This window comes from Panthera pardus, unplaced genomic scaffold, assembly GCF_024362965.1.
Source record: "Panthera pardus isolate Hobbes unplaced genomic scaffold, ASM2436296v1 HiC_scaffold_27, whole genome shotgun sequence".
Taxonomy (NCBI): Eukaryota; Metazoa; Chordata; class Mammalia; order Carnivora; family Felidae; genus Panthera; species Panthera pardus.
The window spans coordinates 40,476,591-40,501,345 of record NW_026526843.1 but is presented as its reverse complement, the minus strand read 5'-3'; the positions used below and the strand labels follow the sequence as shown (position 1 = coordinate 40,501,345).

The 24,755-nt window shown below is 41.8% G+C and overlaps 1 protein-coding gene across 3 annotated transcripts in view; it reads right to left on the bottom strand.

The window, feature by feature from the left end:
• Positions 1-23,093, bottom strand: part of MORC4 (MORC family CW-type zinc finger 4) — a 66,108-nt gene extending 43,015 nt beyond the window's left edge. For 2 of the 3 annotated variants that reach the window (XM_019435681.2, XM_019435682.2), the window contains exons 1-7: positions 22,702-23,093; positions 22,536-22,608; positions 16,030-16,162; positions 4,563-4,777; positions 3,313-3,460; positions 685-817; positions 246-374 (exon numbers count right to left, since the gene is read on the bottom strand). In XM_019435681.2, the coding sequence (XP_019291226.1) occupies positions 246-374; positions 685-817; positions 3,313-3,460; positions 4,563-4,777; positions 16,030-16,162; positions 22,536-22,608; positions 22,702-22,803 (933 nt within the window). In that variant the 5' untranslated portion in view covers positions 22,804-23,093. The remainder of the gene's footprint in view (positions 1-245; positions 375-684; positions 818-3,312; positions 3,461-4,562; positions 4,778-16,029; positions 16,163-22,535; positions 22,609-22,701) is intronic. The other variant, XM_053891301.1, reaches the window with a different exon arrangement.
• Between the last annotated feature and the right edge of the window lie 1,662 nt (positions 23,094-24,755).

Here is a 24,755-nt window from a genome sequence, read left to right as displayed (position 1 = left end):
TCAGGATGCTATATGATTTTAATAATTCCCAGGTGGTCTCTGATAAAACTGGTACATAGATTGGCATTTAAGAAATACCTTCTAAAAATAAAAAAGATCACCTTCTTAAAGAATATACCGTAAAAGGATTAGTATTATAACACACATTTTTTTAATTAGAAAAGGAAAGGCTTTTATTCTTCTATGCCAACTTGGGAATCTAATCCTGAAATGAAGAGGTCAACTTCATGCAGCTGTAAGGATACTGTGAAAGTAGGTTTATACAAATCATATCCTACATTGGCCAGGCTCTTGGCAATCATCTGGGTAGTCACCTTCTTTTGACGCAGAAAAATTTTCATTCGTGGCTTCATATACAGAATACCACAAAATGCCTATGGAACAGTGAAGGGAAAATTATTATGACATTGCCAATTCTACTGACACCCTCATAAAACACTGCTAGTAACTGAGGTCTATTCTGGGTAAAGAGTTGGCTTAGTTTCTATATCTTGTTTATGTCAACCACCACACTAAAGTGCTATTGACTCTATTAGCTAAATTCAGTGGAGACAGGGATAAAGGAATCCTAGCACAGGGCTAAGAGACAGTCATCTTAACTAAAGTGAGGGCTTGTCCTATAATGTTTTCATGGTTACAAGAAATCTTACCTCTCATTGTTGAAGAAAAACCACCCTCACTCACCCGTAAAGAATACTCTGTTTCTGGCAGCTCACAGGTAACACCACCAGTCTCTTTTTCATCTGTGCCAAAGTCTGATACCAGGATGTCATACTGATCTGTATCAAAGTCCAACTCAGACTTTCCATCTTTATTTCTGGGTAAAAGAGACAAGTACCAATCTAACAAATACTGGCTCCAAAGGACAAAAATGCACTAGGAACCCAAGAGAAAAGAAACAATATGAGCCAAAACTCAGATACCTATTTCTTTCCCTGGCTACCAGTGCAAGGGAACTACAAATTACTTGGTTTGAAGATCACACAATTTTGAGACATATTCCCAGTTTAAACAAATTCACTATATTTCATAGAAGTGGTGATGCCAAGTACAGAAGAAAAGAAAAAAAAAAGGGAAGGTGGGAATGTCTGTGATCTGATAAATCAACTGGATGTCAGCTACCCTCACGGTGGGATCTTAAAATAGATCACAACTTTCTGGGTATTGCTGGGTAGGTCATTCAACGGCATCTTCCCCAACCGTGTTAATAGATGAATGAATCAAAACCCGCTTCTTCTAATTTCAGCAATAGTATAAGGAATAATGAAATACCAAGATTTCCCAGATCTAATCCTATTTCTTAGAGGAGGAAAAAGGTTGCTATAGCAACAGCATGTATTTGCTAGTCCTCTAGAATATCATTTATGGAATTATCACTTAAATATAACAGTATTCATATTCCTTTCATAAAGATCTTTCTTCTTCTCATAATCCTTTTTGGGCTACTTAACTTTGATCCATTCCAAGACCCTGGACTGTACCACTAATAACTAGCAGGATAAAAAGGCAAGACCCATTTTTGTTCCTGGAAAAAACTCAAAACATATGATGGGTTATAGAGAAAACATCTTTATCAGAACAATAGTTCCCAAAGTTTGTTCAGTGGAACAGTAGTTCCCCCAAATACTCTTAAATAAGAAATAAAGTAGTAAGGGTTATATGACTGAATAAAATTGAGGAACAACTCCTGGTTCTCAGAGCCACCTCAGGCTCTAGCGATACCTCCCCCTCATACTTCAGGCTCCACAAGCTCAGAGCCGATGTGCTAAAACTGTAGCTCCTTCTTCAGGGCTGTACCAGAGCCATTATGGTATGTACTAAAGCCCACCTCACTGTAATAGTATATTCTGGATTTTCCAAGGATATTCCTGATCCTTGCTACCTCACCCCACTATAACACATACTCTGAGGAAGTTCCCTGTCCTCCCTGCCTCTCACCATTCATGGAAAAGAAGTCTGGGGGCGCCTGGGTGGCTCAGTTGGTTAAGTGTCCCACTTTGGCTCAGGTCATGATCTCATACTTTGTGAGTTCAGGCCCCACGTCGGGCTCTGTGCTGAATGGCTCAGAGCCTGGAGGCTGCTTCAGATTCTGTCTCTCCCTCTTTCTCTACTTCTCCCCCACTCACCCCCGTCTCTCTCTCAAAAATAAACATTAGAAAATTTTTTTTTAAAAAAAGGAAGAGGTCTGGAGAAACTTTTTTTTTTAATTGGGAAATACCACATACTATATTGCTCTCTTAAACATTTTCAATGCAGACTGAAATAACATTAGCATATTAAAGCCTCTGAGAAGTCGATCAATAAAGCAACATGGTAAACTTTGTGTAAGCCAGTTTTCCCCACAGTTACTTGACCATAGAATCTTTTATTCACATAACACCTAATACCATATAACTGAGAAACAATGTACAAAGAAACAAGTCTCCTTAATATGTTTAAATCATTAAAACACCTCAGGAAAATGATCCTTTATAATATAAATGTCATTACTAAAGGTTTTTCCAGTAGGATGCAGAAGATCTAAATTACCAATCTTTTTTCTTTTTAATTGAAAGCAGTCTATATAAACCATGATAGTTTTTATACAGTTTTACCCAGCTAAGAAATGAGGCAAAAGACTTGACCTAAGGAGAAAAATAAGAATGAATACATCTGATAGCCTGTTCTATTAGATACCAGTATCATATCCATTTTATATAAAAGGCTTCTAGATTTTTGTGGACACTTAAATGTATTACACTTGACATGACCAGATTAAACAGATGGTGACGTATCCTAGAGCATTTCTAGATGGTTTTATTAGCTCTGAACACATGACCTAAAGCTAAATTGACATTATAGGTCCAATTTACCTGCTTCAAAGATTTTCATACTTCTAATCCAGCTACTCTGAAAGCACAAATAAGAGGTCATCATTTTTAAAGATCATGTTGTGCTTTTCTAACTTTTCGTTCTCATACTTAATTTCAATTGTCAAATATGTAAAGTAACTATCATTATCCTATCTCAAAACAATGCCCATGAATATAAAACAATTATAATGGATCCTCCAGATCTTGGAATAATGCTGAACTGTCTTGATTATTTGTGGCAATAGCCTCAAGATATGCAGGTCTCCACTTTACCAAGCTCCACATTTTACCAGTAAAAACCACTATTACAAATGTCCAAGGAAGCAAATGCAAAATATGCAATGACATGCAAATGTATGTCAAAATTTATCTACTCTGCTTCTCTAAAGAAGACTTCTTAAAACGTGCTTCATCATACTACCTGTGCTTATTTGAATCTATCATCCTAGAAATACTATACCTGCGGATGTTCCAAATGAGAACACGAGTGCCTTTTTTGCCTGGGATGGCATCAAACTGGGACAGCAGGTCATTTTCACTGTTGAAAATGGAATAGTTCAAGATGGCTTCTAGGCTAGGCAAGGAATCCTCGGTGATAATCATTTTTTGTAAAACCAAATATAGTCAAAGAAAAATTAATATCTTAAAAATATCTTTTTTTTAAAATTGGGAAATACCACATACTCTATTAGCTCTGTCAAACATTTTCAATGCAGATTGAAATAACATTAGCGTATTAAAGCCTCTTTATAATAGAAATGTCATTAGAGGTTATCAGTTCGGGAGATCTGCCTTTGGGGTTGCATGTTTAGACAAAACATGGACATACAGAGGGAAAGCATGAAAAGCACAGGCATTACTGCTACAGAAGGAAGGAAAGGGGGAACATGGAGAAAGGTTGTAGAGACAAACACCCAATCAGTTACCCCTGCAGACTGCACCTTCAAAGGTACAATGTAAACAAAGACTATTTAAGAAACATGAAAGGCTGAATTTTTAGACTCTCTGGGAATAAGAAATTCAAACTTCACTGCTATACTGCTTGGATCAAAACAAACTGTTGTCTAATAAAAAAAAAAAAACAGCTTATCTAGATGTAGGGAAATGAGCCATTCTGCAATCAGATAAGCTAATAGTTTCTAGGAGTATGATGCAAATATAGCTACCCTTAGGGGAAACAGAGAAGGCCCTGGGAACTTTACCAAGAGAGTGGTGGGGTGGGGGTGGGGGTGAGAGATTATTTAAATCAAATCTCAAAACAATGGAAATTTTAATACAATAAAAACATTTCTAACATTCTATCAACAGTACAATTATTTTAAAAGTACTTAATAGGGTGAAATTCCAGTTAAATTTAAGATACTTGAATATCTCTTTAAATATGAAAACTCTTGTGGGTGCCTGGGTGGCTCAGTCAGTTGAGCCTCCAAGCTTCCTACTCTCCTACTATTGATTTCAGCTTGGGTCATGATCTCATGGTTCCTCTGGCCAGGGTGACAGTGCAGAGCCTGCTTGGGATTCTCTCTCTGTCCCTCCCGCGCGCATGTGTGTATGAGTGCGCGCGCACGCTCTCTAAATAAATAAATAAATAAATAACCATTAAAAAAAGAAATATGAAAAGTTTTGATAGCTGAAGAAAAGAGGTTTCTATCATTAACAGTCAGATCAGACTCGTTTTTAACTGACATTCTCCATTTCCAGAAAGGATATTGTTTTGATTGAATGGAACAATTGGTACAATAACTGCCTGTGCCTGGACACATTCCAGATAGGTCTGTGATAGGAGTCCAACAGTGAGAGTACCCCCATTCTTGGTGAAGACAAGAGCGTCCTTTCCTAGTCGCATGGAGCCTGACTTGAAACCATTACCAAAGATCCCGATGGGACACTGGCTCTTCTTTATTACTTTATCTGTAAAGCCAAAGCTGTAATTACACAAGAAAACAGAAATCAGAAAAAAAAAGAATTCAGAAAAGTAAAAAAACATCCTAAGATAGGTAACAGAATGGCTTGCAAGTTCAAAATACTTAGAAAAGTTCACTCCTGCTTTCTTCCTTTTGGTACTTGTGGGCAAAACTATTAAGTGGAAAACCTACGAAATTACTGTAAGTTAATAGCACTGATTCTCCTGTGTGGTTTGTGTGTACACAGACACCTCCACCACAGCGGAGTCACACTTTACAAATGTAAAGGTAACAGAGAGAACTGGAGAAGGCCATGGGCAGCTGCCTTTCTTGCCTAGATAAAGTGGTTCTGATTGCTAATAGTAAAGTTAAGGTAAGATCGAAAGGGGGTTATCTCAGAGTACCCCCTAGAGAGGGTAACAAAAGTAACAGATGGTGGCACTGGTCAGAAGTACTAGACTAGGCATCCCCTAACCTGGTTATATCACCCGCTAGAGATCTGTAAGTCAGAGGTTACATATCTTAACAATTTCAACTCTCCACCCAAAGGATAACTCTTCCAATTCTTACCCTCTGCTCCATCTGCTGGGACAGGTCATTGGAATGTGGCCAAGGGATAAAAATAGGTAGTTCTGCCGCTGAATATCAGCAAACAGCTGCGGTATAAAGTCTCTCTTGTTTTATTAAGGCCTTTCACTGAGTCACCTCAACAATCTCTGAAGCCAGATTCTTTCCCTTTCTTATATTCTCCACTCAAAATACATGACAAAGTAACAGAAACAAAAAATTATTAAAGACATGAAACCCAGAAAATGACTATTGGCTTCTTCATATGCCTTCTCTCACCACAAATAAAACTAATTTTAAGGATTGCTCCTCTCCAGATACAATGTTGTACGCTACCATTCATTCAGCAAATATTTACTGAGTACCTACTACTATGTGCTGGGCATTGTACTGAGCACTGGAGACACAACTGTTAATTAAAAAGAAAGACATGACTCTTGCCTTCATGGTTTGCATTGTAAGGAAGGATTTCATATATTACAGATTAGATGTTTCTCCAACATCAATGGACACTCTATCTGCCATGGGTGAGCAGGCTGGCCTTGGCTCTTACTCTTTTGAGCAGGGTTGAGGTGCCTAGTTTCCACTTCCTGAAGGCTGTGGTTTGTGCTTACTCCTTAAGAAAGGGGACTACCTTTTAATTTTCTCTTTCAAAGTGTTAAACAATAATACCAACATGTCCTCCTAGCTTCATAAGAGGTTTATATATCCTACAAATAAATCTAACCACAGAAAAAGGTAAATTCTAGGGCAGCAGTTCCTTTGAAGACACCAAAAGATCATTGAGTTTCTGTAGTCATGGGCCTTAGTGTGCCAGGAAATAAAACGTATAGAAGCTGGTAAAATTCAGGCATTCCTAATCCTCTTGGCTAAGAATGGCCTAGAAAAGATGGCATCATCAGGAGGATTAAATTACACATTGTCTGTGCAATGTATTTTAAGTTATAAAGTAGGGTTCAAACCTTAACTTTAACTCTAGAAGTCTTTCTGAGAACCGTCCCGTGCTATCCTCTACCTCAACTTCAGATCGAATGTCGTACCTAAAACTCAGGGCTCTGCATAAACAGTAATCTTACCTACCACATGGAGTGAATCTATATGGTTATCTGGACTTAAACCTCTAATGGACTTAACCTCTATCTGGACTTAAATATCTAATGCCACAAAAGCTTCAAATCGGTGGTTAAGAGAAAGTGGTGAAAACAGAGACTATATTAATCCCCTTAATTTCCCAGCCGTTCCTGTGTCTTTTGCCATCTATCATCTCATTTTCCCTTTGTAAAGTATAAATCCTCCTCATGTTACTTAGTTTGGAGAGACCAAATGACTACCTAAGGTGAGAAGATAAGTAATAGCCCAAGGCTAGAACCAGACACGGAAAAGGATAAGAAAAATGAGAAACTCAGGATTTTGTTGTTGCCGTTGCTGTTTTGTTCCACTTAACCCATCCTATGTGTTCCATTATTCTATTTATATTCCCATGTTAGGTATTCGATTTAACTGAAAATTGCAGAATGACTGCCAGATACCAATCAAATAACTACCGAGTAGAAAAGCCCTCACAATGAAGAAAAGAACTGTAGGGCTGAATTTTATATCGTTTGGTGTAGCACACTGATTTTCCAGGTATCTCTTGGCTTAGGTGGCTTCCTTAAGTAAGTCCTGTTCTACCTTTTCGTGTGAGAGACAGCAGTGTTTACACACCAAGGGGGCTTGGATACCAGCTTTTTGAGTGGAATCCAGGAAGACAGCAGCTTGCTCCCGAGTTCCTTAAAATGTCAAGACTCTACAATCTGAAGAGAGAAATTCCAATTGAGACTCTGACCAATGAAACAAACCTCAGCAAATCCGTGGACATACAAAGGCAGGCACTGCTGTTTCCTAGACATACTGGTGATGTAGAATAGGTAAGAGAAAAGAATGGAAGGCTGCTAATAAGCTCATTATTATTCTTTGGCTGTTGTTTTAGAACAGACCTGCTAGGAAATGCACTTCTGAGCAGAGGTAGCAAATACCTTTAATCCATGGATCTGTGGCTGTTTTTAATCCTTGACCTTTGAAAGAGGTTTTCTACCTTGCTGAAAAAGGTAGCTGAACATACAGACTAGCTGGTTCACACTATCCCCAGAAGCTAAAGAGAATTCACTGTGGACTTTAAAGGAATTTAATGATAGACTGTTCCTTCTTAATTTGATTTTCACTGGGATTCTGTATTTATGGGAGAAACTGTTGCTGCAGTTACAGAACTATTTTACTAGACTGGAAACAGGAAGGGTGACATGAAGAATTGAAAAACGTGAATAGGATTATTAAAAATGTCATACAGAGACCGAAGATGGCAGCTTAGGAGGACGCTGGGCTCACCGCGCATCCTGCTGATCACTTACATTCCACCTACACCTGCCTAACTAACCCAGAAAACCACCAGAAGACTAGCAGAACGTAGTCTCCGGAGCCAAGCACAGACGAGAGGCCCATGGAAGAGGGTAGGAAGGGTGGAGAGGCGGTGCACGCTCCATGGACTGGCGGGAGGGAGCCGGGGCGGAGGGGCGGCCCGCCGGCCAAGCAGAGACCCCGAGTCTGGCTCACAAAAGCGGAGGGGCCAGACGGAGTGTGTTCCGACAGCAAGCGGGATTTAGCATCTGGGAGGTCATAAGTTAACAGCTCTGCTCAGAAAGTGGGAAGGCTGGAGGACAAAGGGAGGGAGAGTTGCTGAGCCCCGGGACAACAGAGCTCAGTTTGGCGGGGAACAAAGGTGCTCCCCAGCACCATCTCCCTCGCCCATCCCCCAGCCAAAATCCCAAAGGGAACCAGTTCCTGCCAGGGAACTTGCTTGCTCCGCGCAAACACCCAACGCTGTGCTTCTGCGGAGCCAACCCTCTGGCAGCGGGTCTGACTCCCTCCCGCTCCCACAGGGCCCCTCCTGAAGTGGATCACCTAAGGAGAAGCGAGCTAAGCCTGCCACTCCTGCCCCCATGCACCTTGCCTACCCACCCCAGCTAATGCGCCAGATCCCCAGCTCCACAAGCCTGGCAGTGTGCAAGTAGCCCAGACAGCCACGCCACCCCACAGTGAATCCCGCCCCTAGGAGAGGGGAAGAGAAGGCACACACCAGTCTGACTGTGGCCCCAGTGGTGGGCCAGGGGCAGACGTCAGGTCTGACTGCGACTCCACCCACCAGCTCCAGTTATACACCACAGCACAGGGGAAGGGCCCTGCAGGTCTGCACCACTCCAGGGACTATCCAAAATGACCAAACGGAAGAATTCCCCTCAGAAGAATCTCCAGGAAATAACAACAGCCAATGAACTGATCAAAAAGGATTTAAATAATATAACAGAAAGTGAATTTACAATAATAGTCATAAAATTAATTGCTGGGCTTGAAAACAGTATAGAGGACAGCAGAGAAACTCTTGCTACAGAGATCAACGGACTAAGGAACAGTCAGGAGGAGCTGAAAAACGCTTTAAACAAAATGCAAAACAAAATGGAAATGACGACGGCTCAGATTGAAGAGGCAGAGGAGAGAATAGGTGAACTAGAAGATAAAGTTATGGAAAAAGAGGAAGCTGAGAGAAAGAGAGATAAAAAAATCCAGGAGTATGAGGGGAAAGTTAGAGAACTAAGTGACACACTAAAAAGAAATAATATACGCATAATTGGTATCCCAGAGGAGGAAGAGAGAGGGAAAGGTGCTGAAGGGGTACTTGAACAAATTATAGCTGAGAACTTCCCTGAACTGGGGAAGGAAAAAGGCATTGAAATCCAAGAGGCACAGAGAACTCCCTTCAGACGTAACTTGAATCGATCTGCACAACATATCATAGTCAAACTGGCAAAATACAAGGATAAAGAGAAAATTCTGAAAGCAGCAAGGGATAAACGTGCCTTAACTTATAAAGGGAGACCTACAAGACTCGTGACTGATCTCTCTTTTGAAACTTGGCAGGCCAGAAAGGATTGGCACGAGATCTTCAGTGTGCTAAACACAAAAAATATGCAGCCGAGAATCCTTTATCCAGCAAGTCTGTCATTTAGAATAGAAGGAGAGATAAAGGTCTTCCCAAACAAAAACTGAAGGAATTTGTCACCACGAAACCAGCCCTACAAGAGATCCTAAGGGGGATCCTGTGAGACAAAGTACCAGAGACATCGCTACAAGCATAAAACATACAGACATCACAATGACTCTAAACCCGTATCTTTCTGTAATAACACTGAATGTAAATGGATTAAATGCGACAACCAAAAGACATAGGGTATCAGAATGGATAAAAAAACAAGACCCATCTATTTGCTGTCTACAAGAGACTCATTTTAGATCTGAGGACACCTTTAGATTGAGAGTGAGGGGATGGAGAACTATTTATCATGCTCCTGGAAGCCAAAAGAAAGCTGGAGGAGCCATACTTATATCAGACAAACTAGACTTTAAATTAAAGGCTGTAACAAGAGATGAAGAAGGGCATTATATAATAATTACAGGGTCTATCCATCAGGAAGAGCTAACAATTATAAATGTCTATGCGCCGAATACCGGAGCCCCCAAATATATAAAACAATTACTCACAAACATAAGAACCTTATTGATAAGAATGTGGTAATTGCAGGGGACTTTAACACTCCACTTACAGAAATGGATAGATCATCTAGACACACGGTCAATAAAGAAACAAGGGCCCTGAATGACACATTGGATCAGATGGACTTGACAGATATATTTAGAACTCTGCATCCCAAAGCAACAGAATATACTTTCATCTCGAGTGCACATGGAACATTCTCCGAGATAGATCATATACTGGGTCACAAAACAGCCCTTCATAAGTTTACAAGAATTGAAATTATACCATGCATACTTTCATACTACAATGCCATGAAGCTTGAAATCAACCACAGGAAAAAGTCTGGAAAACCTCCAAAAGCATGGAGGTTAAAGAACACCCTACTAAAGAATGAGTGGGTCAACCAGGAAATTAGAGAAGAAATTAAAAAATATATGGAAACAAACAAAAATGAAAATACAACAATCCAAACGCTTTGGGATGCAGCGAAGGCAGTCCTGAGAGGAAAATACATTGCAATCCAGGCCTATCTCAAGAAACAAGAAAAATCCCAAATACAAAATCTAACAGCACACCTAAAGGAAATAGAAGCAGAACAGCAAAGCAGCCTAAACCCAGCAGAAGAAGAGAAATAATAAAGATCAGAGCAGAAATAAACAATATAGAATCTAAAAAAACTGTAGAGCAGATCAACAAAACCAAAAGTTGGTTTTTTGAAAAAATAAACAAAATTGACAAACCTGTAGCCAGGCTTCTCAAAAAGAAAACGGAGATGACCCAAATAGATAAAATCATGAATGAAAATGGAATTATTACAACCAATCCTTCAGAAATATAAGCAATTATCAGGGAATACTATGAAAAATTATATGCCAACAAACTGGACAACCTGGAAGAAATGGACAAATTCCTAAACAACCACACTCTTCCAAAACTCAATCAGGAGGAAATAGAAAGCTTGAACAGACCCATAACCAGCGAAGAAATTGAATCGGTTATCAAAAATCTCCCAACAAATAAGAGTCCAGGACCAGATGGCTTCCCAGGGGAGTTCTACCAGACGTTTAAAGCAGAGATAATACCTATCCTTCTCAAGCTATTCCAAGAAATAGAAAGGGAAGGAAAACTTCCAGACTCATTCTATGAAGCCAGTATTACTTTGATTCCTAAACCAGACAGAGACCCAGTAAAAAAAGAGAACGACAGGCCAATATCCCTGATGAATATGGATGCAAAAATTCTCAATAAGATACTAGCAAATCGAATTCAACAGCATATAAAAAGAATTATTCACCATGATCAAGTGGGATTCATTCCTGGGATGCAGGGCTGGTTCAACATTCGCAAATCAATCAACGTGATACATCACATTAATAAAAGAAAAGATAAGAACCATATGATCCTGTCAATCGATGCAGAAAAGGCCTTTGACAAAATCCAGCACCCTTTCTTAATAAAAACCCTTGAGAAAGTCGGGATAGAAGGAACATACTTAAAGATCATAAAAGCCATTTATGAAAAGCCCACAGCTAACATCATCCTCAATGGGGAAAAACTGAGAGCTTTTTCCCTGAGATCAGGAACATGACAGGGATGCCCACTCTCACCGCTGTTGTTTAACATAGTGCTGGAAGTTCTAGCATCAGCAATCAGACAAGAAAAGGAAATCAAAGGCATCCAAATTGGCAAAGATGAAGTCAAGCTTTCGCTTTTTACAGATGACATGATATTATACATGGAAAATCCGACAGACTCCACCAAACGTCTGCTAGAACTGATACATGAATTCAGCAAAGTTGCAGGATACAAAATCAATGTACAGAAATCAGTTGCATTCTTATACGCTAACAATGAAGCAACAGAAAGACAAATAAAGAAACTGATCCCATTCACAATTGCACCAAGAAGCATAAAATACCTAGGAATAAATCTAACCAAAGATGTAAAAGATCTGTATGCTGAAAACTATAGAAAGCTTATGCAGGTAATTGAAGAAGATATAAAGAAATGGAAAGACATTCCCTGCTCATGGATTGGAAGAATAAATATTGTCAAAATGTCAATACTACCCAAAGCTATCTACACATTCAATGCAATCCCAATCAAAATTGCACCAGCATTCTTCTCGAAGCTAGAACAAGCAATTCTAAAATTCATATGGAACCACAAAAGGCCCCGAATAGCCAAAGTAATTTTGAAGAAGACCAAAGCAGGAGGCATCACAATCCCAGACTTTAGCCTCTACTACAAAGCTGTCATCATCAAGACAGCATGGTATTGGCACAAAAACAGACACAGAGACCAATGGAATAGAATAGAAACCCCAGAACTAGACCCACAAACGTATGGCCAACTCATCTTTGACAAAGCAGGAAAGAACATCCAATGGAAAAAAGACAGTCTCTTTAACAAATGGTGCTGGGAGAACTGGACAGCAACATGCAGAAGGTTGAAACTAGACCACTTTCTCACACCATTCACAAAAATAAACTCAAAATGGATAAAGGACCTGAATGTGAGACAGGAAACCATCAAAACCCTAGAGGAGAAAGCAGGAAAAGACCTCTCTGACCTCAGCTGTAGCAATCTCTTACTCGACACATCCCCAAAGGCAAGGGAATTAAAAGCAAAAATGAACTACTGGGACCTTATGAAGATAAAAAGCTTCTGCACAGCAAAGGAAACAACCAACAAAACTAAAAGGCAACCAATGGAATGGGAAAAGATATTTGCAAATGACATATCGGACAAAGGGCTAGTATCCAAAATCTATGAAGAGCTCACCAAACTCCACACCCGAAAAACAAATAACCCAGTGAAGAAATGGGCAGAAAACATGAATAGACACTTCTCTAAAGAAGACATCCAGATGGCCAACAGGCACATGAAAAGATGCTCAACGTCGCTCCTCATCAGGGAAATACAAATCAAAACCACACTCAGATACCACCTCACACCAGTCAGAGTGGCCAAAATGAACAAATCAGGAGACTATAGATGCTGGAGAGGATGTGGAGAAACGGGAACCCTCTTGCACTGTTGGTGGTAATGCAAACTGGTGCAGCCACTCTGGAAAACAGTGTGGAGGTTCCTCAGAAAATTAAAAATAGACCTACCCTATGACCCAGCAATAGCACTGCTAGGAATTTACCCAAGGGATACAGGAGTACTGATGCATAGGGGTGCTTGTACCCCAATGTTTATAGCAGCACTCTCAACAATAGCCAAATTGTGGAAAGAGCCTAAATGTCCCATCAACTGATGAATGGATAAAGAAATTGTGGTTTATATACACAATGGAGTACTACATGGCAATGGAAAGAACGAAATATGGCCCTTTGTAGCAACGTGGATGGAACTGGAGAGTGTGATGCGAAGTGAAATAAGCCATACAGAGAAAGACAGATACCATATGTTTTCACTCTTAGGTGGATCCTGAGAAACTTAACAGAAACCCATGGGGGAGGGGAAGGAAAAAAAAAAAAGAGGTTAGAGTGGGAGAGAGCCAAAGCATAAGAGACTCTTAAAAACTGAGAACATGGGGCGCCTGGGTGGCTTAGTCGGTTGAGCCTCCGACTTCAGCTCAGGTCACGATCTCACGGTCTGTGAGTTTGAGCCCAGCGTCGGGCTCTGGACTGATGGCTCAGAGCCTGGAGCCTGCTTCCGATTCTGTGTCTCCCTCTCTCTCTGCCCCTCCCCCGTTCATGCTCTGTCTCTGTCTCAAAAATAAATAAACGTTAAAAAAAAATTAAAAAAAAAAACAAAAACTGAGAACAAACTGAGGGTTGTTCGGGGGGGTGGGAGGGAGGGGAGGGTGGGTGATGGGTATTGAGGAGGGCACCTTTTGGGATGAGCACTGGGTGTTGTATGGAAACCAATGACAATAAATTTCATGTATTGAAAATAAAATAAAATAAAATAAAATAAAGGTTTAGTAGAATTCACCTGTGGAAAAAAAAATAAAAAAATAAAAATGTTATACAGGTCAAATAGAATTTCAGTGGGCTTAATCATTTTTGTAAAATTACTTCTATGATTATGCAAAAGTAATATGTCCCTAACCAAATCCAGAAAAATGAACATTCTTGAATAATTTCCAAAGCTACCTCTAAAGTTCAATTATTTATAATCAAATTGTGGTAAGTGGAATCCATGGCTAGGAGTTAGGATCAGACTACAAGAACTTGTAAATAAATGGGACCTCCTAGCTCATTCAAGTTTGTTTTAAGATATAATCACAAATAAAATCTGGTACATATACTATGCATTAATCCAGGACTCATTAAAATCCCCTAACATTAATTTTTTAAGTATGAAGAACAATTTCCCAGTTCAGATTAGTGGGAAACATATTTGGTGTGATAATGCCAAAAATTCTATCGTTAAGTAAGTTTCTGCCTGTTTTGCTGTTTTGTTCCTTGGGGAGGGAACAGTATCATGAATGGATGATACTCATCCTTCATATTTCAACTCAAATGCCATGTCTTCAGGATAGCCTTTTTTAATTCCCTAGACTAGGTTAGATCCCTCCATTATATATTCTCATAGAAACTGTATTCTTCCTTCACAGCACTTACCACTAGGTGAGATAACCTATTTAGTTGTATCACTAGTCAATTCTTTTCTAGCGTTCTCACTAGACTGTCAGTCAGCCCCTTGACAAGAGCAAGGATCACGTCTAGAGTCTGGTTCACCACTTTATCTCCAGTGACTTTCACATAGGTGCTCAGTAAAAATTGGTTGAATGAATCTGGAACAAAAATTGTTGCAATTGCTTTGAAACCATCCTCTTCCCTTCTCTTGCCTTGTAACTATAAGCACCAACTTTCATAGATGTGGCTCCATAGACAAAATGGAAGGTGGTTAAGATTTGCTGGGTCCACTCTTCGACACCCATGTCACTAGGATAAAGTGTGGTGGGAAGGAGTTATTAAAAAAAATATGTGGGGGCACTTGGGTGGCTCAGTCAGTTAAGTGTCCAACTTTGGCTCAGGTCACAACCTCTCAGTTTATGAGTTTGAGCCCCGGGTGGAGCTCTGTGCTGACAGAGCCTGGAACCTGTTTCAGATTCTTTGTCTCCCTCTCTCTCTACCCCTCTCCCACTCACGTTCTGTCTCTCTTTCTCTCTCAAAAATAAACATAAAAATTTTTTTTAATTTTAAAAATGAAAAATTTTAAATAATTTAAAAAAAGAAAAAATGTGATTTTATGGGGCACCTGGGTGGCTTAGTCAGTTAAACATTTGACTATTGGTTTTGGCTCAGGTCATGATCTCATGGTTCATGGGTTTGAGCCCTGCATCAGGCTGCACAGCTGGCAGTGCAGAGCCTGCTTGGGATTCTCTTTCTTTTCCTCTCTCTCTGCCCCTCCCCCGCTCACACTGTTTCTGTCTCTCTCAAAATAAATAAATAAGCTTAAAAAAAGAAAATATGTGATTTTAGAAAAAAAGCAAATACATACATAATTAGAAATGTTTTGGTTCCATCCCATCTAACACTGTATTTTTCTTAATATAAAATATTAATTTTAGGAGATAAAAGTAATGCTAAAAATTAAAAGAGTGGGCCAACTCCACACCTTCACCAACATACTGGCCACATCTTTATCTCACTTCTAGCTTTCCTTGAATATTCTTCTAATTATAAGGGTCTGAGACACAAGGTACACAGACTGCTGAATGGTAAAACATAACATATTAACTGGTTAGTGCCCAAATTTCATTTTTTTTCTGGGATTTTTTTCTGGGATTATACCCAGGCACGTTCATGGTTCGAATCTGCAAATCATCCCAACTCTAATACTTCTGATCTAAGAGTGAGTTCAGGTTAAAATAAGTTGGAGGAGGTCTCAGACCAGTGAAGGCCTTTTAGGTCTTTATTATTTGCTGTTCTCTGCCTGAACTCTCCTCCTTTACCCCCTGCTCCTTGACCTTGTTAATCTCTACTATTCTCCATAAACTGTAAGTTCTGTGACGGCAAGAATAGTGTCTACTTCATCACCAGTGCCCTGGCACATAACATATGCTCAATAAATATTTGTTGAATGAATAAAGGGAAACTAAAATACTTTAAAAAATTATTAAGCCTCAAATAGAGTTCATAAACTCAAGACAAGAGAAAAAGAATGAGGACATGTTTACCTGAGCATTCGGTGTAGTTTATGAGGTGTCATCCCACATCCATCATCAGTAAAGGTCAAACAAGATTTGTTCTTGACCTCCTCGACATCTATAAAGACCGTCCTGGCACATACATCTGGATCTACAGCATTATCTGCAAAAGGTAGAAATCTGTGATATTAGATCCCTTTTTCTAGTACTTCATCAAAATCTCTACTTCAGTGCCCCAAGACAAAGAAACTATCCTTTATTCCCCTCATGTGGATATCCCCAAAGGTGGGCAGGGAGCTTTAATGATAGTGTGCTTACTAAGTTACAGGGAATGAGAGACGTGGCTGCAGATGGGGTTATGAAGCTGATTTCTAGATTTCATATAATGATTGAGCTACAATCTGCCTTTCTCCTTTCACATTTCTGGGTCTGTGGGAAAAACAACTCCTATACACAAAGCATTTTGCTTCATTTCATATTACTACTTCTTTCTTTTAGCCACTTTACTGCTCATGAACACGTAAAGGGTGGCTATGGAGAACAGCTGAGTGTGCAATGTATACAAATAGATGCACGCTCTACACAGTACAGTGCATTTGTGAATGTTTTATTTTCTACTTTTTGACATCACGTCCTCTGTTAAAGAACACAGATATTAACACCATCCCTGTTTACCACCTAAGGAGCACTGAAAGAGAAGTTCAAATCGAAACATTTAATTGCTGGACTAGATTCCAGTGAGGGTAACAAGCATGCTTAGAGAAGAGTGATTCTGCTTTAGCACTCTGTAATAGTCTTAAAGGTGAAGCTGACCAACCCTCATCAAATAGAGAACACAGAAGTTAAGCAGAAAAAAAATTATATGGAAAGTTTTGCGATTCCTCCCCAGTTAGGTCTTCATAATGGGCTAATCATTTAAGACTCAGGAGACAGCAGATATAGCTATATTCTAACATATGTACCATGTCTAAAACCGCAGGGGGTATCAATGTCTAGAGGCCACTTCTTTCTATTTTCAAATTTTGTAATGTTTATTTACTTAGAGAGAGAGAGAGCACGCAAGCGCAGGGGGAGAGGAAGAGAGGGGGGAGGAGAGAGAGAGAGGGAGAGAGAGAGGGAGGGAGAGAGAGAGGGAGAGAGAGAGAGAGGGAGAGAGAGAGAGAGAGAGAGAGAGAGAGAGAGAGAGAGAGAGAATTCCAAGCAGGATCCACGCTGCCAGTGCAGAGCCTGATACAGGGCTTGAACTCACGAACCCTGAGATGATGACCTGAGCCAAAATCAAGAGTCAGATACTTAAATGACTGAGCCACCCAGGTGCCCATAGAAACCACTTCTTTCTGCCACAGGCACCAGTTCACATAACTGGTGGTCACTGACACATGTACTGTAGAACTAGTCTCATTAGGGCTCACTGGCCCGAGAGGGAGGGCAGTGTGTACAATCTGTTGGATGGGCTCCCTAAGCACTCCTGTCCCTACTAGCTCTTTAATCAAGACAGAGACTAACCCTTCCAGCCCCCTTCCCTCTCCCTGGCATCCTTACTGATACCACATGGCTAGGCTGAGAGAGCCAGGTGGGGTCCTGGCTGTATACCTGTCCCACTACCACCGTTCAAATCATGGCATTTCTCCACTGGGAACATCTAAGCAAGAGAAGTATTACTCATATTCAAAATATCAATTTTTATAATATAATTAACAGTTTAAGCTACAAACACTTAGATGTGTGTCATGGCCATCAAATAAAACAAGACACAGATTAATTTCAAGGGTCATAATGGCGCTGCCTGTGCCATTGATAGAAGTCATTAACTGTAACCAGCAAAAGTCTTAACAGCTGTAAGCCATCACCAATAGCCCCAGAAGGGAGTTATGAGGTCTGATAGTCAATCTTTAAGGAATAGGTAGGGCCAAAGCCTTGTGTCATGTGGTAAATCAAGTGGGCCAACTTTTGGCAGAATTGGAAGTTTGATGTGCAATAGAGGCTTTATCATAAATACAGTCTTTGTGTAAGAGGCAACAGTTTTTTCTTTAAATGACAAAAGGATTCAGCATTGTGAAGCTGCTCACATTGTTTCAAGAAACTACTTGGCAAGCAGGCCCTGAATTGTTCTGGGACTTATCAGTTACTCTTGCTGGCAGGAAGCCAGGATCACTGAGATGGATACCTTTACCTTGTCAACCAACTGGGCATCATTTCTATTTTGCAAACTTTGAACACAGGAGGAAGTTTTCCTAACACTTTATGAACATTCACAGTTCAAACTGGTCACACGTATCAATTCCAAGTTTATATAACAGCACATTCAATGAATCAACACGGGCTTCTCACAAAATCACTTTGACTTCTTTGCTGTTTCCTGCGCATTTTGCCCAAACTTTATTAGATGCCTTTTTTTTTTTTTTTTTTTTACAGGGACATACCAAAGAGTTTTAACACAGGCACTTCAGGGGTTACAAGGTAGCTGCCAGGAGCAGCTAGATATCTTATCTCCTTGGCTAGAGGCTGCTGGAGTCCGGGGAGGAAGGGGCACACAGGAGGCCAGGGTCAGCTCCAGCAGCAGGGAACAAGACAACAGCAGGCAGCAGTTAGCACAGCTTACCCTTATTTTCAATTTGAAGTGGCCTTTCCCTTGGTCTCAACAAATGACATTATAATAGTGAGCCTCAGCAAATGACTTTATAAGAATATGGCACCAATCTGGTGGCTGGTTTCAATCCAACCTCTTGCTGTCTCACCTTCCAAAAATTTATCAACACGTTGCACAGGCTATCCCAGCCCACCCGGCCAACGCACAGGTAGGACAGTGAGAGAACCCCTGCTCCCCTCCCCCTGCCTACCACTCAGGCAAGAGAGGCAGTACCAGACCCTGGGATGTCTTAACCCCCAACATGGCCCAGACAAGCTTGCGTGCTACCAGATCCCAAGGAGTCTTGTCTCTCCTCACCTGGCCCCATGCTACCCTGAGTGGGAGGGAAACCCTTTCTCTACCTCTCCTTGCCCCCACTGAGGCAAGAGCATGAGAAACCAGATCCCAGGGAAATCTATCTTATCCCTTAACCTGGTCCACGCAACCCCTGGTCTTCTAAAAGAAAGCATTCTATCTAAATGAAGCCTCGTACCTCATCAGAGCCTGGGAGGCAATGGGAAACTGTCCCATGATAATCTCTCTGGGACAGATAAAATGGAAAGTGGGAGGGGACTTTAGGGCTGCACTTCACAAGCCTCCCATCCTCTCCTGTTCCAGGAGGACAACCTATGTGGATTCTTGCAAAGTCGCCAGGGCCAAGCTGCTGCCCTACAGACATCCTGCATGTATCTAAAAGCATTCTTGTCTAAAATTAAGGTCATTACCTACCAACACAAGCCTATTCTTCCTCTGTTCCATATACAATAAAACCCTGGATTGCAAGTAACTTGTTCTGCAAGAGTTCACAAGACAAGCAAACATTTCTAATCAATTTTAACTTGATAAATGAGCGATGTCTTGCAATACGAGTAGTACGTGCAGCCAATCGTCACATGATCACAACCGAACCAATGGTTCTTGAAATTCACTTTGATATATGAGTGCTTTGGATTATGAGCATGTTCCGGGAATGAATTATGCTCACAAACCAAGGTTTATATATATATATACACACACACACACACACACACACACACACACATATATAACGCCAGCATCCAAAAGACCTCAAGTGTGAAATTCAAAAATCCTGGTTTGTCTCTCACTCTTTTACCCCATGCATCTCTAAGCTCTCCCCCATCTTCCTATTTATGGTCCCACTGTCAGTTTCTTAGTTTACAGAGTGTATTCCCTCTCATCTGGATTATCACATTAACCTCCTAGCTAGTCTCTCAAGGCCATGACTCTCTTCTCCAATCCATCTTTCACCTGGTTGTAAGATTAACTTTCTTGCAGCACAGCTCTGCTCATGACTTCCCCCTGCTCAGAAAACTTCAGACTAAAAGGCCCAATACCTGAGCCTCCCAGTCACATCCTGGTCCTAGTCTGCCTTTTCTAACCTTATTATCTACTTGGTACTTGGAGCAAAAAGACCTGGGCTTGAGTCCTGGATCTGCCACTTACTAGACCTACAACCTTGGAAAAGTCCATTAAATTCTGAGCCTCTGTATCTTTATCTGCAGGATGAGGATAATAAGGATGGTAATGACAGTACTAATATTAATTGTAATAAGGCCGTTGACTTCAGAGAGTAAAGTTACAAATGTATTTGTGAAGGCTCTTTATCAGCTCTCTAACGACAGACAGTTTTGACTACTTGTAAACTCCCTGCTCTAATTAAACTCAACTACTCAATATTCTTCATGCCTTTGTTCACACAGTTGTTCCTTTTGCCTGGAATGCCCTCCCCTCCCCACATCCATATGCACATGTCCCAATCCTTCAAATCTCAGCTCAAATGTCACCTCCTCTACAAAGCCTTTCCTAACCCTCCTCTTCCTGGTGAGCTGGAAGCCATCCCTCCTTCCTCTGAACTCCCACAGCATTCGAGATGTGGATCTTTGCTGATGCACCCCTTTCTGTTTTGCTGTTATACAAAGCATAAACCTCCTGGACATGTTTTATCTCCCCCTACTAGAAAAGGGAGTCTGTGCTGTGCTCATTTTTGTGCCTACCACAGTGGCCTTGCCCACAGTGTGTGCTCAATAAATATTCACCGGATGAATGATTCACTAGAAAATTAATACATAAGTGGAGAAGAAAACCCTATTGAAGGAACACCTAAAATGAAAGCTTTGGGCTACCAGTTAACATTTTGCTCTCCTCTTTTTCCTATTAGTAATATTACCACAAAGAGTTGTGATTTGGTGTTTAAAATCTGGGTTTTCAGGGCACCTGGGTGGCTAAGTTGGTTGAGCATCTGACTTCAGCTCAGGTCATGATCTCACGGTCTGTGAGTTCGAGCTCTGCATGGGGCTCTGTGCCAACAGCTCAGAGCCTGGAGCCTGCTTCAGATTCTGTGTCTCCCTTGCTCTATGCCCTTCCCCCACTCGCAGTCTCTCTCTCTCTCTCTCTCTCTCTCTCTCTCTCTCAAAAATAAATTTAAAAAAATTAAAATAAATAAAATAAAATCTGGGTTTCTATATGCATGTGTGCAGGCATGTGTCTGTGTACAGAATGCACATACACATTTGCACTCATAGGAGACATCTTAGGCCAGGCTCAGGTTAATTGAATGTTTAGGAGAAAAATAATATGGCATATTCAAAATTACAAACAGAACCCACTCCTTAAGTCACCTGTAAAGTTCGGGACACAGTACAGCATAGGCATGTATGGTTTTGCACAGTTCCACTGTGAGAGAATAACACATCTCTGTCTCCCATTTTCCCCTAAGTAAATTGCTCCTTTTCCCTCTTTTTTTTGTACGTTACATGCACAGAGATCTCATTCCACTGTACAGACCTTCGCTCAAAGCATGGTACAAAACCTTAAAGATACCTGTTCTCTAGGATTCAGAATGTGTCAATGTCACTTTTTTCCCCCTGTACCTTCAAAAGAACAGTCATACATAATGTAAGCATTCTTGTTATGGCCAAACTAATCCTCACAGTTCTCTGTCACCTTTCCAAATAACTCTCCTGACCCTCCTGCTGCCCGCTGACTTCTTGGCTCAAGACAATTCACACTGCATGGTCATAGCAATTGCTTTAAGTAGGGGCTGGGGTTCATCTAGCAAGCTTTGAAACCACTTTCAAGATTTTGTACCGTGCTACCTTGTCCCATAAACGTCTCTCCCTTCTTTCAATTTCTGAAGTATTTACAATGTGCTCTGTGTGCTGCATTTGGTCTGGGAATGCCTTTCTTCTTTGCTTTCCACACAGTATTTAGCACACTACTGCAAAAGCTGATGTACTTGGCTTCAAGGGATCAACTGAAAACGCTTTAAAAGCAAACATCGGTGGAGCGAGAGGTTAAGTGCTCAGTATTCATTCCAGCGGTGTGAGGGCGCTCGTGGACCACGGACCCAGCCCTCCGCAGTCGCAGGGAGCCAAATGCACTCGTGTCATCTCTTAAGGGATGTCCCATCATTCCCAGATTCCCTGGTCCCAAAAGTTGAAGAACTCCGTCTTCCAGACCTTTCCTCAGGACCCTATCGGGTCCTCCGCAATGCCCCTCTGCTAACTTGACGCCCTCCGTCTGTCGCCAGTGCCTGCGGAGCCCAGCTGCCTCAGGGCCCTGTATTTTTATGCATCACGTTTTGATTATTAACTAAGCTATCCTAAAGTGCCCGGAACATCACGAACCAGAAAGAAAACGCACAAGGGAGTCCTAACTCTTCCGGCACACCTTGTTTCCTGAGCTTTATTCGCTGGACCTCGCCCCCTACCCCCACGCCTGGCGAGATAGCCGTCCCCCTCGGCCTGCGGGGTCGGGGCCGGTCCCGACGCCCCCACGCCAGCCCCGGCCCGCCCCGCGCGGCTCCGCGCATTCCTCTCGCGACCGCGGCACCACGTTGGCACCGCTGCTTCGGGCTATCGCGGCCAGGCCCGCCCTCGCCACTCACCTAGCAGCTCCGCGATGGCACTGAAGGGTCGCGTGTGGCTGCTGGAGTTGCTCTGTAGGTAGCGGGGGCTCATCTGGGGGCGAGAGAAGGTCCCGTCCCGCGTGAGGCCTCGGCCCGCCGGGCCCTCCCCGCGCGCCCCCCGCAGCCCCTCGGGCCCCCGACCTACCGTGCTCAGGCGGATCCCAAAGGCCTGCGGGCCGCCGCCCGGCCGGGCAAGCGCGCTGCCCGGCGCGCCAGGGCCCGCGGGGGCCCCTCGGTACAGGAGCATTTTTTTGGCCGCCACGATACTCGCTTGCTGCCGCCGGACTCCTCGCCCGGCAGTCCCGGACTGGCCCTCACTCACTCTCCCTCGCAACTGGCGGCGGCCGTCTGGGGCTGGCCCTCCCTCGCTCCCACCCGCAGCTGGCGGGGGCGGGGCGCGCTCCAGCCACCTGTCCCGGGCGGGAGGGGTGAGGCCGGCGGAGCAGAGCGGCGGCCCCGCCCTGTCAGCACCTCTCCCGACCCACAGACTGCCCGCCGGGGCGGCCTCAGGGCCGTACAGAAATATGGCGACCTCCTGACAGCCTCTCCTTGATCCCCGCCCCTAATTAATTCTTGGCGTTTGCCATAGGCCAGGCCGCCGAGCGGGAAAGCGCGGGGGTGGAGGGGTGCGCGGGGAGGGGCGGGAATGAGGCAAGGGAAGGGAGAGGATGTAGGGATTTCTGGAACAGAGTCCCAGTTAGGCTGCATGACTAACGGGCAGGATAAGACAAGTCTTTCAAGTTCTAAAGACTGCAGTTTTGCTATCTGGGAAGATAGCAGGCTCGCGTGGTGGGAAAGCATTCTGACTCCTCTGGCTCCAGTGCCTCCAGAAGCACCCAGAAATTTCTGGAACGCAATTGGAAAATCATCTTCAAAGCTTTTCAAGTGTGTGTGTGTGGGGGGGGGGGGGGGGCGGCTGTTTATAAAAGAAAAAAAAAATGGGATGCACTTAAATGCTCCAAAATACGGTATTGGTTAATTTATGGGGTGCCCATGAAATGGAATACTATGCAGACCTTAAAGGCCATGTTTGTAGATGAATATTTATAGATGTGCAAAATATTCATGAAGGAATTAAAGAAACAAGAAGTTACAACATATTGTGTAATGTGATATCTTTTTATTGGAAAAACAAGGATGTATATGCATATATATATATTCATACATACATAATACATATGCATGCATATACACACACAGTGAATAACACTTGAAATGATGTATTCCACGATATCTCCAGGTCTGGAACTCTAAATTTGTTTCTTATTTTTCTTATTTGTATTTTCTAATTTTTGTGCTACCACACATACACTATTTGATAATAGAAAAAAAATTTAATATTTATTTTTGAGAGACAGAGCATGAACGGGAGAGGGTGTGTGACACAGAATCCAAAGCAGGCTCCAGGCTCTGAGCTGTCAGCACAGAGCCCTTGTAGATCTCGAACCCACAAACTGTGAGATCATGACCTGAACTGAAGTTGGATGCTTAACTGCCTGAGCCACCCAGGCACCCCAAGATATTTTTAATTAAAAAAAAAACTATAACATTCCCTGGTATGGATGAACTATAATTTATTTGACCATTCCTCTATGAAAACTCTGGTTGTTTTCAATTTTTTTTTGACTACACAAAAAATGCTGCCTCAGACATCCTCATGTATAGATCATTAATTTCTGGTACTGTAATTTCTATAAGATATTGCTGTCTAATAGCATGTGCGTGGTTAACTTTAATAAATACTCTTAGGTAGAGGCAATTTGCCCTCCTAGCAAGTCAGCTATTTTGCTGTGCTCATAGCACTACATATCAGATCCTGCTTTTTTAACTCCTTCCAATCTTTTGAATAAAAAATAGCATCTCTTTATTGTTTTAATTTGCATTTCCCCAACTACGGGTGATGCTGAATCTCTTCTCAAATATTTATTGTACATTTGAATCTTCTTTTATATAAATGCCTGTTTCTATCCATTGAGCATCATTTTCCTCCCACTGGGTTCTTTGCATTCATCCTTTTTTTTTTTTTTTTGGTATCTTAAAAATTGTGTTTCAAATACACAAAAGTACAGAGAATGATATAACAAATCCCCATATACTTATTATCCAGATTCAAAAATTATCAAGACTTTGCCATACCTGCTTTATACGTTCTTTTTTTTTCATTTCTGTAACCATTTTAGAGCAAATTTGACATCATTT